This window comes from Stegodyphus dumicola, chromosome 2 (assembly GCF_044657685.1).
Source record: "Stegodyphus dumicola isolate Sdum_Otavi_A_Nest chromosome 2, ASM4465768v1".
NCBI classification, from domain to species: domain Eukaryota; kingdom Metazoa; phylum Arthropoda; class Arachnida; order Araneae; family Eresidae; genus Stegodyphus; species Stegodyphus dumicola.
The window spans coordinates 40700015-40715883 of record NC_140769.1 but is presented as its reverse complement, the minus strand read 5'-3'; the positions used below and the strand labels follow the sequence as shown (position 1 = coordinate 40715883).

The window sequence follows — 15869 nt, the reverse complement described above, 5'->3', positions numbered from 1 at the left end:
TATAAAAGCATACAAGGCTCTTATTTTAAGTAATCTCTACAGTTTTCGTCGCTATTTAATTGGTAATGTAGATAGATCGAAAAATACATTCAATGGACTTTGCATGCTGCAATTTCTATGGATGGTATCACAAAACATGAACAAGGAAGCTCTAAACATATAAATTCAATTATCCAAAAACGTCCTCTTATCCGGTATCAGTAAGAACCTCTTTTGCTGGTTAAGAGAGATTCTACTATAATCCGGAACAGTTCTCTGTAGCTCATTTGCGTAGCGCCCCCGTTTTTGTCAAAATTCTATAAATAGCATGCAAATTGAAGAGCTTCATGCTCACCTTGCGATGCACAATGCTCGAAATTCGTGCCTGATTTATCCAAGCAGAAAGCTTTTGCATACCGCTTGTAATAACTAAAAGGACAGGTGTCAGATTGCGTTTTGCGTCTGAGTAGTTTTGAAAAATTGGCGTCTTTGATAGAACGAACATGTCTAACGCAAATAAGAATATAAAGCGCGAAAAATTACTTTATATATAGTATATGTTTCTTCTCCTTGCTAGTTTGTGTATTCGCGATGCGAGTAAAAGTTTGGATTTAATTACGCCATCGACTGAATGCATCTTCTCGTCTGACGGGTAAGCGAAATTTAAGTTCTTTTGTTTGTTTGAATCGGACGTTGAAATGCTAAATTGAAATTTAAACTGTATTTTGGTTCCATAACTGCTCAATAGCATCATAGATACCACTCAATCCACTACTTCAAAGCACCGTTTCGCAGCACACTTCTAATACAAAATCTCCATATTTTTGTCTCTTCTATATTTTTGCAAGATACTTTTTATCACCCTAAATATTGACTAGGCAATTATGTCCCACGCTTTATGCTTAAGTAAGAAAAGCCAAACGAGCAAGGCAAGAACGCCAAATAAGCAAGAAGCAAGGCAAGAACACTCTATCAAGGCAAGAAGCCAAACAAGTAAGGCGAAAGAACAAAGTTCTTATTTTTCCTGATTTTAAGTTATACTTTATTCCGTTTGTCTTAACTTAATCTTTAGTTGCTTAATCGCCACACTGTAAGATTTTATCGTTATTATTATGAATTGTACCTTTATTTGATATTTTCATAGTCCTCACCAGAGTGTAAATTAGTGGTTTGTATTTAAACCGGAGGTTTGAATGGTTTAGAATTAAAGCTTCTGACAGCCTCGTATTATAGTCATGTACTATCGCCAGCTCTGCCAAATTTTATTCCGTCTTTAGCCTAGCCGACGTTTTTAGTAAGCACCACTAATTATCTTGCAGTTTAAGTAGCTTACTTTTTGTGTAATCTTCGGCACACACATTCCATTACAAAGTCTTGGTTGCATCAGTCCCTTCTACCTTCCTTTAAATTTTTGCCAGATAATTTTGAATCACCCTGCAAGTATTAATAAGCACCTAAAGATTAATTTAGATATAAATTTTTAGCACAAAGCAACTTATATAACTACTTCTTAATAAGTCTATTCAGTTAATTATTAACGTATTTATGTTGCAGGATGGGAATACTTAACTAATTTGCCCGATTCTTTTCTTATTATTTTTAATTTTTCATGTAAATAAAGTGTTATTGCCACCCTTAGATTGCCTTCTTTGATTAAAAATATCTGACTGAAAAAAAGGCACTATCTTAAATGCCAGGTATAAAGTGATTCAGAATCCCTAGGGAACTTTTGTTGATGTTGATTGATAAAACTCTAGTAATAAATTGCTGTATTGCTGTATGATTACATCAATTTCACTTCATAGGTCACGATTTCTTTCACTGGAATCCACCATTTATCTCTCAAAATGCTATTTTATGCTATGTAATCTGTTGTGGCAGTTGGTGAGTGTTTTGAAAATATTATGTTATAATATCAAATTTTATTGCTTTAAAAGCACATACATAAATTCCTTACTCTAACTTGTAAAAACAGAAACAGGAAAATCCTTTTTTTTTTTTTAATCCAAAGGGACTTTGTCCCTGAGGAACTATTGTTTTCGTTTTGCGATTTTGCGTGGATTCACTATAAATAACCGTTTCACTTTTTAAACTGCTGTCACCAAATATTATCGCCCTGTATTTTATTTGAAGAAATTAAATAATAAAGAATCTGCATAAATGTATGTATTTTTCTCGCATTGTGATAAAACAACGGTACCTAGAGCCATCCAATTTTGAATGACGCAATCCTACTGCGAATATGCGTAGCTGAAAGCCCAAATTTGAAATTTGGAATTTATTTTATTATCGATTTCATATTTTGCAAAAATTTAACGAATTTTTGATTAACAAACTCAACGATTTAAAAGCGAGCAATGATAACACTCTACCTGAGGGGGGGGGACTTTTTTTTATCTCCATCGCGGGAAACTGTGTATCGGAAATTCTAAAGATATGCTCATTTTAAAATTATTTTGCGACATTGCTGTTGAACTCAATTTTATGTTTTAAGTGCAGAACATGATATTTAATAAATAAAGGTAACACACAAAAGTTTAAGAAAACCCCTTTGGACGTAATTTAAAATCTGAAACTTTTCAGACCCCCCCCCCCTTTTTTTTGTTTTTGTTTTCCCAATGGGTGTTTTTCCTCCCTTCCTTTTTTTTTTTTTTTTTTTTTTTTTTTTACTTTTGAAACATTTTAAACATTTTTCCTTCTGAAAATTCTTCTGCCTGAAAGGATTAAATTTTGCGCAGGTGTTTACTTTATCTATTTCTTTGAAACTACGCAGGGTATAAAATTTACGATCATGAGTATTGTATATATTAAAAATTTAATACTATTTTCTTTATGATTTTGGAAATATTTTATTAATTTGTTTTTAATATTTTTAAAGTGAAATGTAAAATACTGCTTATTATTCTTAAATGATGTGTTTCTAAATACTATACAATATTTTAAAAAGTTTGGTGCCGTATGTTTTAATAAAAATGCACCAAACTAGCACACTGCCACACGGGCCCTCCTCCCGTGAGTTAGGATTTGTGAGCCTCCCAACAAGGGTTTTCTTTGAAACTGTATTTTCTAAAAAAAGTTTCCAATCAACGAATTATCTATATATATATATATTATTTAATTCATCATATTTCATGCGCATCTTTCTAGAAATAGATAGCCTTTTTTTCTGGAAATGTAGAGTTTAAGCACTGAATAAACGGTAACAGTGTTTCTCAACCACTGGCCCGATGATATACGCCAGTTCTAGAAACTTTTCTTCTGTTCTACGAAAGTTTTAAAATTTCAATGTCTTTACTGAGTTTATTTAAACGTCTGATTTGCTTTCCGCAAATACATATAGAGTGTGCATATACATCAAAAGAGAGTCTATTAATTAAAAGAGAGTCTATTATTACATCCTAATTTTAAATGATTGAATATTTTACATTTTGATGACCCTAGGTACTGTCGATTACTTCACAATGCGAGGAATATGCATACATACATGAAGTTTCTTCATTATTAAATGATTCAAAAATAATGCAGGATGATAAAGCGACCTAAAAGGGTAAAATAATAAATAAATTTGTGTTGGTTGGATTGAAATCCTTACAACATGCAGTGAAAAGTTACTATTGCAAAGTTAAACCTTACGTAATATAATCTTATGAGAAACGTTTCCAATGCATAAATTTAAAATAGGGTATAAAGGAAATAAAACTCTAACTGTACTTTATGACAGATCTTTAAATCTTTTTGCTGTGATTGCTTCCCCTTTCTATTCCAAAAGTACTTAGAAACAACAAATAAACAATGTAAACTTACGACAGTAACTTTTTTCCACATTTTTCAAAATTAACCCTTTTCAAATTATTCTTATGGAACGCAAATTCCGCATGTTCTTCAAGAAGGGTGGAACTGAAATCTTCTAGGCAATAACAATGATAAGTTTACAAACCAAAACACTTAACCCAGCAAAAGTAATATCACAATAATTTTATTAACATAACTTATGTGCGACATATGAAGCCACGGTACATCGAGCAGTGTCGTAACATGGAAAAGATAAATCTGAAATTTATATCTTATCGTTTACAAGCGTAGGTTCTTGTAACACTACTTGTAATTTCTGAGTTATTTCCAAGTACACAAATTACTTGTAATCTACGGAAACGTTAGAAAGTATTCAGACGTACCTCCAATTGAGATCTTTCAATCCAATGAGCTTTTTTGCAATTAATTATACCAAATTAGCTGTCTGCCAGCCCTGCGATGAAATACCGATAGGATCATTGCTTAATTTAAAATGTTTTTCCCTGCCAAACTCGTTTTGATGTTACTTTGGTAGGAGGTTGCACGGATTTTGGCGATTCTTTCTTCTGGCGAGCGATGCGACTTATGGTAAACCCATTGCTAGACAAGTTATTTATGGTAACCTATACTTTACTACCTCATTTTATTTTAGAAATATATATATATAAATATACTACCTCATTTTATTAAAAAAATAATGCATTTTATTATGCATAAATTCCGTGTTTTAAATACTATTTATGGCTTCTAAATATTAAAAATCAATTTAATTTTGCAATTTCATTTGAACACTTTTTTTATTTTTTATGATATTTTGTATAATTTATGCTGTGGCTGATGTAATCAATGACGTTCCTTGCTTTAAAAGTAATTGGTTTTAATATCTATAATCTAATGTTTTAAACTTTATTTATGGCTGTTAAATATTAAAATACAATTTAATTTTGCATTTTTTAAAAAATGATTTTATTATGTATGATTATGTAGATAATTTTAATTCTATTCGTGATGTAATCAGCTCCCTGATTGGTTACATGATATTTCGCATTAACCAGCTGTAATCAGCTCCTTAATTGGTTACTGAATATCTGTGCATTACCGCGCCATTTTAAAATTTTATCTCTTTGGATTCTTATTATTTATCTCTTTGAATTCCTCAGATTACATTTTTCAAATTTTTTCCCTTAGATTACATTTTTTAAGTTATATTACATTTTTCAAATGCTTTTCACGGATATCTAAATTACGATTCCGATTATTTTTGTGGTGTTTATCAATATACGACAGGTTAAATACTCCAATGTAAGTACATATTTTTCTTTTACTTTATAATTGTATTCTTGAATTTTTATTAAAAAAAATAATACACTGTTTTCAAAAATTGCCGAGATATTTATCGCCACATATGTTGTAATGTTAAATGATTATGTCCTATAAAACTTATTTTAAATCTTTTAAACGTTGGTATGATGTTTTCAATTCGATATCCAGTTTAAGTAATATTTTAATCCAATTAAACGTTGGCGCAATGTTTTTATAGCGGCGTTTTTATTCTATTTCTTTGCTATATGAAAGTAATAATTTAACCTTCCTTTTATATTTTATACTCATAGTAAATGTATTTATTTACATTTGCCTGCCATCTTAAAAAAACGACATTTTCAACAAAAAATAATCCATTATTTTTAACGATATTTATTTTTTTTAAGTTTCGAATACTTTACTATGCGTAAAATAGGTAAAAACAGCGTTTTTCAAGATGGCTGACGATTGTAAAAACCGCGCCAACAAATGCGCCAACGTAAATCGCCAAAATTCTGTGCAACCGTCAACCAAAGTAGCACCCTCGTGTGCAACCGTCAACCAAAGTAGCACCCTCGTTTTATTTCCCCAACTTGTTGTAACTCCTAAATGTAAAATTGAATGTAACTCCTAAATGTTGAATTCAAATTCATAGCGAGAACTCCGCTTATAGCCGTTAATTACTACGAGTAGTATATCATGGGTAAAGAAAACCTATGTATGATAGTCTAATATTGTGTTCTATTTTTGGAATCTAAAATATTACTTGTTTTCGAAAGTAACAATTTCATTACTAAAAATGTGGGTTTAAAAATAAGTATTTTTCTGATAAATTAAAATAATAATGTGTGGATTGTTTCTAGCATTATCGGCTGCATTTAGAAGGGACGAAACTTGTCCAATAGTACATGCTACCACGACTTGTTTTAATCTCGGTCGCAGAGGAGAAACGTTAGCGCTTGGATTTGACCTTAAACCGCTTGAAAACAATGAAGAAAACTTGAATAAACAATGCGAGTGAGTTTTTTACCTTTCCTTTCAACATCTAAATGTTAACAATAAAGAAGAAGTAATAAGAATTTAAATACTTATTAAGTATTGTTATGAATTTTGTATTTAAATAGATAATTTTAGTAGAATTATAATTAAAATTGTATTTCTCCCTGAAATGTAGTGCTAGACAAATTTTAAGAGAAAGCTATGCCGAAAGAGTAAGAATGCAACACAACGTGAATTTAACATTGAGTAAATGAACATCTCAGTAATTTGCATTGAAATTAAAAAATGTAATTGACCATTATGCTAGCCGTAATTCCATCCTTTTATTGCTTTCCAATAATTTCGATAAACAGAAAGTATTAGAAATATCTCGCGACCAGCTGAAAGCTATAAATAGCAGGAGAGAGAGCGTCTGAGTGCAGTTGCTTAGTTACTGTGTTGCGGGTTTTTTAGTTCTACATGCACTGAGATATGAGAGTTATCTTTCTTTTTAGATGCGCTTTGCATTGTTTGTAATTTAACGTTTTTAATATTCTGAAGTATAATTACTGATTATACCGCCCGATATTGTGAACACTTGTACGAATATCTCTGAGGAAAATTCAAGCGTTCTGATAAATTTCTTTTGATAAGAACAAGTTTCATTAATCTATTAATGGACTTATGCATTCTAACTGTTACGAGCCCGTACGCACGACAATTGTTATATTCAGTGGATGAAGCTGAAAACAGTGTTATGTAGGTAAAAGCACCGAATCAAATCGAACGCTTTACTTTACAGATAAGCGCTGCCACCTGGGTGTTTTTAGGTTAAAATATCTTTTTCAAGCAAAGCTCTGCCAAAGTGAAATTTATTTTGGCCCATGGCTAAATTTTCGTGCAGCTCTATGCTATTTGGGCTATTTGTCCGTGCGGCATAGGGCCGCACGGACAAAGCTCCAAATATAAACGCTGAAAAAAGTTAGATAGAAGGCTCCAAAAGGGTACGCCTTCCAATTGCAGTTATAGAAGAGTATTCTTCTTTTGAAGAATACTCTTCTTTTGAAGGTTCTTTTGAAGTTTGGGATAAATCAATCATAATTCTTTTGAAGTTTGGGATAAATCAAGCCTTCCAATTGCAGTTATAGAAGAGTATTCTTCTTTTGAAGAATACTTTTGAAGGTTCTTTTGAAGTTTGGGATAAATCAATCATAATTCTTTTGAAGTTTGGGATAAATCAATCATAATAATTCAATATAATCATAATATATTCAATATGGGATAAATCAATCATAGTAATTCTAATATTTTCTTAATTTGAATTGTCCTCTCTTTTGAACGGTTACAGGCAAAATCACAATAAAGGAATCAAGGAAAGAAGAAAACATTGCTGTTCATAACATCGTAGGAGAAGAGAAGCAAGAAGGAATGTAAAATTATATTTGTGGTCTCAAAATTCTATTAACTGCTACATATATATTCTTCACATTTTCAGATTCTGAAGGCTTAAGTTTCCTTCTCGCATTTTCAGTAAATTAGTTTATGGAGTTTGGCCCTCTTAGGTAACATAAACTAGATACAAAAACTCTAAACGACTATCTGTGAATTAACACTATGTCTTGTAAGTACCACATAGACAGGGAAGAGGTGTAAAAGATCCGTTTATTAATTCAAATAAATTTTAATATTCGACACCAACTCGCGCTTACAGAAGACAAAAATTATGGTTTAAAATAAAGCTGTTGAAAATAAGTTAGCCTAAGCCCAAACTGGTTCTGACCTAAGATCGGCGTAAGCAAGCCTAATAGCAAGAATAACTCAATGGCACAGAATACAAATCGCAAAAGAATCAATCGTGCTTTTCTGGCAGGCAAAACACCCCCTGGTTCTGCCCTCTAAAAGCCTTCCATTAAATAGTCTCTTCTTTCTGTGCTGTTGTTGTGATTTATCTCACTTGCCTGACAGTAATATTCATCGTGGCAAGGAGAGCAAGATTGCGCCTGTACTAGTTGGCAAGAGCTTTCAGCACTGTTTCGATGACAGTATGACTTCGCTCCGTTCCGCCCCCACTTTTGATGTAGAGCACCCTTATCTATGGTCTCCATTAAAATTGGGGGGTATCCCACCTCTGTTCCCCTAACACAACCTCTCGAGAAGATTTTCGGCTTGCCGCATATTTAGAGTGCCCCTGTACCGCACATTTACAGACATCCATGCCTTTATTCAACTAGTTTTTTGCAATATCAAAATATTGTCATAAAATGGAAGACTAAAAAATTTGCTTTTGATGTTTGTGATTCAAGTATACTGAAAAATTAAAGATGGGTCAGAATAAAGCCACATATTTTATCCTACTTTTCTTTTTCTAATATGTAATCTGTCTCTTCCAAAATACAGGTATACATTGCCATGGGCAAAATGTTTGGTCGACAAAGGAACTAGTTGTCCAAATTACACAGAAAACATTTATTACCAGATGTTCAAAGATTACTATTCCACATGTACTAAAGTTTGTGACAAGGATAACGAATTTAGAAGATGTAAGTTAAATTATTTTATAATTATTATAATTTTCGTTTTAAATTCAGATTTTTCACTTTAGTGTACGTTTTTTGCAAATTCTATATTTCTCACGAAACTTTTGGTGAGCCTAAACTGGTGTAATGCGAAAAAGCAAATATTATTCTTGGATGCAGAAAATGTACTTTAGCCTTACGAGTACCGGGAATTATATTAAAAACATTTAAATATACTTACAAGAACTAAAGTAATACTAACATAAAGTATTTCCAAGCGTGATGCTATAAATGCACAGAAGATAGGCCACCAATATGAATTTTACAATTATTCTTAGGTATCCATGCATATTTTAGAATTGTCTTCTATATGATTAAGTTTATAGAATTTTACTCCAAGTAGAAAGTACTCAGTGATACCCAAATTCGTGCATTTACTTAAACCTTGCTTTACTTATGTATTTTACTTATTATTATTTGTTGCTTTACTTATTTATTCTACTTGTTATTATTTATTGCTTTACTTATTTATTCTACAGTACTTATTATTATTTATTGCTTTACTTATTTATTTTGCAGTACTTATTATTATTTATTGCTTTACTTATTTATTCTAATTATTATTTATTGCTTTTATTTATTCTAATTATTATTTATTGCTTTACTTATTTATTCTACTTATTATTATTTATTGCTTTACTTATTTATTCTACTTATTATTATTTATTGCTTTACTTATTTATTCTATATGTCAATTAATCAAGCATTTTCATGAGTGTTTAACAGACATATAATATTAAAATGGGCATTTCGCCAAATTTAAAAGGTATTGATAAATACAAATAACTCTCGATTTATTGAGAGCACAATGGGGATTAGCTGGGCCATGTCTAAACGAAATTAAACGTGCTTGTTGTGAAACGATGGAAAATTTATTGTCACAAGCCTACAGGAAAAACAGTGAGAAGAAACCATGATGACAACAGTGACAGAAATTAATGTGACAATATGTTTACGAATTATTTTTGTTCACTATAATTCGTAAATTCGTTCGTTCGTTTACATAATCTGAGATATACATCCTGTCCACAAAACTCATTGCCCGGCCCTTTGTTTCCGCAACCGCTGGTTGTTAACATGCGATTTCAACTACAAAAATGTTTTAAGTTACGTAAATATTTATCACGTTTTCCCACTTTTAAATTTAAAAAAATTATTTTGTATGAAATAAGAAATTACACTTTCCTCCAGTCCTTAAAGAAAAATTTTATATTCGCTGTAAAATATTAAACACAAAACATTTGACTCCAGTAGGACAAGCACTGACCAAGATGCGTGGTAATAAAATCAGTACTCATATTTAGGGACCATATATAGATTAAAGCCCAAAATGTCTGCATTTGTACCAAAAAAAAAATATCGCTTAAAGCAATTTTTTCATGCTAACAGATGACGTGACGGGCGTCTCTACGTAAATTATTATGAAATATATTGATCAATAATGTTTTTTCAACTTTTTAAAATTTTTACTTAAAAACCCATACACAGTTCATGTTCTGGGAAAAAAATGGTAGTTTTTTATAAGCACGTAGTTAACTTGTAATATTGTTTCCATTACCTAAAAGTGAAAAATAATTGTACATAAATAAATTTTGTGTAGGCAGATTATAGCTCTCAACTAATAAAATTTCAGAGAATATAAATAACGTATTTTTAGACTTTGAAAACATAGAAATTACCTACGCAAAGATCCTCTCGGCATATCAAAAGTGACAAAATTATTATTTAAGGTCATTAGTATATCACAAAAGAGTATCGTTGAATGGCAATTTAGGACGAAAATAAAACCAGACTCGAATTATTCACCTGTATTTATTAACTCACCCTCAGTGCAAATATAAAGCACATCAGATATTATAAAATTTGAAATTAAATGCATTTTTAGCAATTACATATTTTCCCCTAACTATTAGTATAGGGAATGGAGGCAAGTGTAAAAAAATATTCCAAATTACAAAATTAATTTTCTTAGTTTAATAGTACTAATATCTTTGCCTCATTTAAAATACTTTTGTAGCTGGAAGTATATGTCTAAGACCAAGGGCTGCGAAAATAAAGGCCGGGTAAAGACTTTTCTGAACACTGAGCCACTAAATTACGTCACAAGTTCAGCATCAAGGGAGCCATTGATATCGAAGAGAAAAATTATGTTCATTAAGTTTCGTGTTTATAATAATTAGAGTTGTAATTTTCATCATTACATTTAAAGTTTAAAACGTATTGTAATTATTTTCTCTATAAATTTCATCTTGTTATTTACCAGAAAAGAAAGTTTCAAAGTGAAAATACCACTGAACCGAAACGTCTACTTAATACACAAATTTTAATTAATACTGACCCGCAGCCGAAAAGACTGCCAATGCCTGATTTAAAGGGAATTTATATAAATATTCCAGGCGAATGCCTTTGAAATTCAAAATGATCTTCATGATTACGTGAGCTAAATGACAGTTATTTTCTGGAAACTAGTTGGATGATAAGGGATTTTACAAAACATGTCATTTTCTTATTACATCTGAGACCTCTTTCCTGTGAGTGAAATTGTTCATTGTTACGCAAATTTTTCACTATAAATCTGATATTATATAAATAACAAGAATAAGGTGTTTGGGAATAAAACATGCTTTTTATGTCTTAATGAACAAATGTTAAATTAAGAAAATGACAAATTAATGGAAATTCCCTTATCATCTAGTTAGTATTCAAAATGTAGTTTCAATAACCCCCCTCCTGTATATGGTCGATATCTTCTTGAGTTTGCAAGATACTCGCTGGAACGTTCTATATAAGTGCCTCTAAATTACGGAAGAAAAATGCTGATGCATTATTTCGCCCATGTGTTAAACTCTCATATATCATCAAATATTCATCATTTCCATTTGAAATTTGAGTTTAATATTTCTCTTGAATGCTCTCAAATTCTCCTGTAAGTTTTGCTAAGTGTCGTGAAAAATTCTGCATATTATAAACGAGAAAATTGGAATTTTTAAAGGAAACCTTGAAGATTCGTTAGCTTTATCGAAGATGGAAACATGAAAAATGTTTAATATCGGGATTAGAACTCTAGACTTTCCGTCTGCCATTCGAAGCTAATTACGCCTCGAAAACACATAGTAACGAGGGAGAATATACCTTACATTCTCCGCCACTTAAAATATGACTCAAAAAGCGGCGAAAGAGTCGCCAAGTCCTCGAAGTAATGAATTATCATCCACCCTATTTTAATTCTGTCGTCATCTGTAGCGTCATCATAGATTTTTTTCAGGTAGAAAACTTAAAAAAAAGTTGCAGTCCCCTCTCCGGTATTCCGGTATTCGAACTTTAATAGCTAGATGTTCTTCCAATTACGCAAATAGTTTGAACGCACATATTAAGGAGGGAAAAATATATTACAACTTACATATTTTTGTTAATGTAAATACTATTTTTACGAAAATGCATGCGATTGTTGCATGTATACAACATTTTGTGAACGTTGCGGATTATTCGATCGAATTTATGATAGCTAGCGATAAAAAATCATGTTTCTAAATAATTTTTCTAATGATCTTTTAAATGCACAGGCTAAATTTTCAACATAGAATTTGAGTTACGTTAACTGCAATTACAAAAATATTCGTCAACATTTCTCTAGAATTCTGTAAAAATTTTCTTTAATTTTAAATTCAGAATTGCCTGGATAGTTATAACTTATTTGATTACAAATGTATACATAAGCATAAGTACACATTATTCTTTTTTGTTAACTTCTATTTCAGGGTATTTAGAAAGTGCCAAATGTCTAAATGAGCAGAGGGAACAGTTGACTGAATGTGAAAACATACCCCACCTTCGTGAATCTTCAGAATTTGCAAGGAAATTGTGTTCGTACGTATGACTCGGTAACTTTAGTCATTTTAATAAAATTATTGCATATATAGTGGTTGGAAACATACTTTCAAACAACAGGTAAAGAAATTAATAAAAATGAGGAAATGTTTATACTTTTAGGAAATAAATAGCAATATTAGTGGCAAACTTGCTGTTTGACTTCAGATGCGTTTATGAGGATCTGTGAGGTTTTATGCACCGTGTCCATGAAAGTCCTTATTCGGCCTTTGTTTTCGCAATAGTTGCCCTCCTAGATATATACTTCCAATGAAAAAACTGCTGTAAATGAAGCCAATATTCACGTTTTGCCATATTTAAATTTAAGTAGATTAATTTTGCAAAAGAATACGTTCTTCCAGTGTCTATACTAAGGAACTTTTTATGATTGTTATAAAAACTGAAACAGAGAAGCTTTGGCTGCTGTAAGACAAAAATTGACCAATATGTTTAACTTTAAAATTTGCGATATTTGACATCATTTTCAATTTACATTAAGCGCTAGGTGAATAAATAAATTACAGTTATTCAAGGCTGATTTTTTCTTTTAAATACCATTCAGTAACATATTGTATCGAAGATAACTTCCTCGTTATAAAAGTGATGTCTTAAACCTAAAACTCACATATTGTGAAAATGTCAGTTATTTGAAACTTTTTGTAACTGGAAGTATACGTCTGTGATTATAGTTATTTAATTATTTTTATTTCTCTTAATTTTCATTCATGGAAGTTTATTGAAAACTTTACTTTTCCTTTACAATATAAACTTCCTGAAAGACTGCTTTAAAATCTCGCAAAATATAATTTAAGTCTGTAATAAATTGTTCTTAAATTACTGAAGCCATGCAGTGTATTTCTTAGAATACGCTATATAATTTTTATTTTAATTAAACATATAAGTTAAATTTTTTTGGTTTTCATGATTACATTTTCCGTGCCTCTCTTTCATTAATTTCATTAATCCTAAAATAAATCATTCTAAGAACGTTCAAATTAATTCAAATTAAAATTGAAACTTTATATTACTTACAACTGAATATTTTGAAAAGCAAAATGTACAATAAGTCTTTTTCTGATGATATATTTGGAAACTTTTTTGTCTTTCTAGATCTCTAAAAAACTGGCTGCGGTGTGGCTATGAAAAGATCGAGGAGAAATGCGGAAGCAAAGCTCTGCTGGTAGCAAAGGAAATAATATCATTTAATTACAACTTTCTAGAAAACAGTTGTAAAAAATACCAACTTTCAAACATAAAAATGTTAAGAAGCATTTCTGCTACGCTTTATGAATGACTGAAAACACTCGATGATATTCAATAAATTTGTAAATCTTTGTTTTACATTATTTTCCTTGTAGATAATATACTCTTGTAGATAATATACTCTTTAATCGTAGCAATGACGATAATTTCTCATATGGACAGGTAAAAAGATGAGACGTCATTTCAGGCAGGGAAGCATAAGCCGCGCGGAGTTGCTTGCATGGCAGAAATCAGGGAAAAAGGGAAGCATAGTGCTCGTGACTCAGTATTTACACTTCGTAGGTGCAGAGAGTGTTCTAAACTATGATTGGTCGATATTAGTTTTAGTTACCTTTTTCAAGCAGTGTTATGTAATTTGGAATGATCTCGAATTTGCGAGAACAGATGAATTTAGGGTGGACAGCACCAAATTTAGAATGTTAATTTTGAAGTCACCAATTATTTTTTAAAGCAGCTATCGTATTTTATATATGTGTGTGTGTGTGTTATATCTTTCACACACACACACACATATATATATATATATTATATATATATATTTACATTTGATATTAGAATTTAATTATTACCTCTTAAGAAAAATATTTCAAAATTATTGCAGCTTCAATTAATATGCAGCTCAATTGATTTAGACGTGTGAAATATAAAAATCAAATTGGGCTTAAAATTAGTTACTATAAAGTTTATCTGAACATTCTCATAAAACATTATAAAATTATACAAATGAATGAAATAGAAATGTTAAAAACATTTTATAACTTAAACAAAATGTAAAAATGTAAATTAAATTATTGTTTATTTGCCAAAATGCATTGACTTTTCAAAGTCATATAATTTTTCGTTAGCAGATTCACAGTAATTTGGTGATTATCGCGTTTTGTCACACTCAATCCTTGAATACAAACTTATAAGTTACTTTTGCTTTTTACAAAAAAATTAAGATAATTTAAAATTTAAATATGTATTTAATAATGATTGATTTTTCCGACGCGATAATGAGATATATTTATAATAATAGTGTAGAAAAAGGGAAAATTTAAGATAAAGGCAATTTAAGACAAAATAGTGCAATAAAATATGTGCAAAAACTTATGCACAAAGGAAGTAGAATATGAAAAAGGAAGTAGAATATGAAATACAAATATGAAAAGTCAAAAAAGATAACATACACTTAAATAAAAATGAAGGCCTAAAAATATTATGCATTTAATGCTCATGTTTTAGTTTCCAAACGAGCCATTTGTGAAATATTAAAAGTGCAAGGAAACCGATAAAAGTGATGCCTGGGTTTACGAAGAAACATTTTTGGATTAAGGAAACATTTTGGATTATTTTGAAATTTTTAGTGTTAAGGTGATTATTTGTTACAAATTTACTGTCAGAGTTAAAATAATCGAATCATAATATTCTCTGGCTAAAACTTAAGGCAAAAGGAAAGTAGTTAAGAAAAGCCGAAATTAAAGAAATTGTCATTATTTTTATTTACGTATGCAATGATTAAGCATCTACTACGTTAGACAAAAGGCATAAAGCATTTAACATAATTCCTTTCTTAATACTCAGGGTGATTAAAAATATGTGACAAAAATATAAAGATAGGCAAAGGACTTTAAGGAAATGTGTATCGATATTGTGCTTTGAGGTAGTAAGTTGACCGGTATCCAAGATGCTGATGAGCGGTAGGGAAAAGATTATGTTCATTTAAGATTATGTTCAGTTATGAGTGCCCGTGCGAAATTTAGCGGCCAGCATCGCTAAACGAACACCCAATTCACATACATGCGTTTTATTTATGCGGTTGAGCTAAAACGCAGCAGCTACTCATATGAGTTACAAAGAACTATTTTCAATTACCGACTTTGAGCTAGCTTCTCCTTTTCTCCCTGCAACCTCCTCCATAAAATATATATCGAGAAGTTCCGCATTTATGTAGTATTACATATCGCTCGGAACCCGAGCGGAGAATGATAATTTACGCCACGAAAACGCTTTTATTGACAGCTCGACAGCGTCCGGCATCACCATAATGCTCCATTTCGGCATACATATTCCATTGCAAAATTTACTTCTTTTGGTCCTTTCTATCTGCGTTTGAATTTTTGCCAGATGTGT

General features: G+C 30.8%; 1 protein-coding gene across 2 annotated transcripts; it reads left to right on the top strand.

The window, feature by feature from the left end:
* The first annotated feature begins 1725 nt into the window (after positions 1 to 1725).
* LOC118183716 (uncharacterized) lies at positions 1726 to 13840 on the top strand. Of its 2 annotated transcripts, none has more exons than XM_035353308.2 (5): positions 1726 to 1863; positions 5937 to 6090; positions 8449 to 8591; positions 12386 to 12494; positions 13605 to 13840. In XM_035353308.2, exons 3-5 carry the CDS (start codon positions 8528 to 8530, stop codon positions 13786 to 13788), a joined length of 357 nt encoding a protein of 118 aa, XP_035209199.1. In that variant the 5' UTR covers positions 1726 to 1863; positions 5937 to 6090; positions 8449 to 8527; the 3' UTR covers positions 13789 to 13840. The 2 variants fall into 2 exon arrangements, with proteins under 2 accessions (XP_035209199.1, XP_085666425.1); XM_085810299.1 differs by lacking the exon at positions 1726 to 1863 and adding an exon at positions 4250 to 4389.
* Positions 13841 to 15869: the final 2029 nt, after the last annotated feature.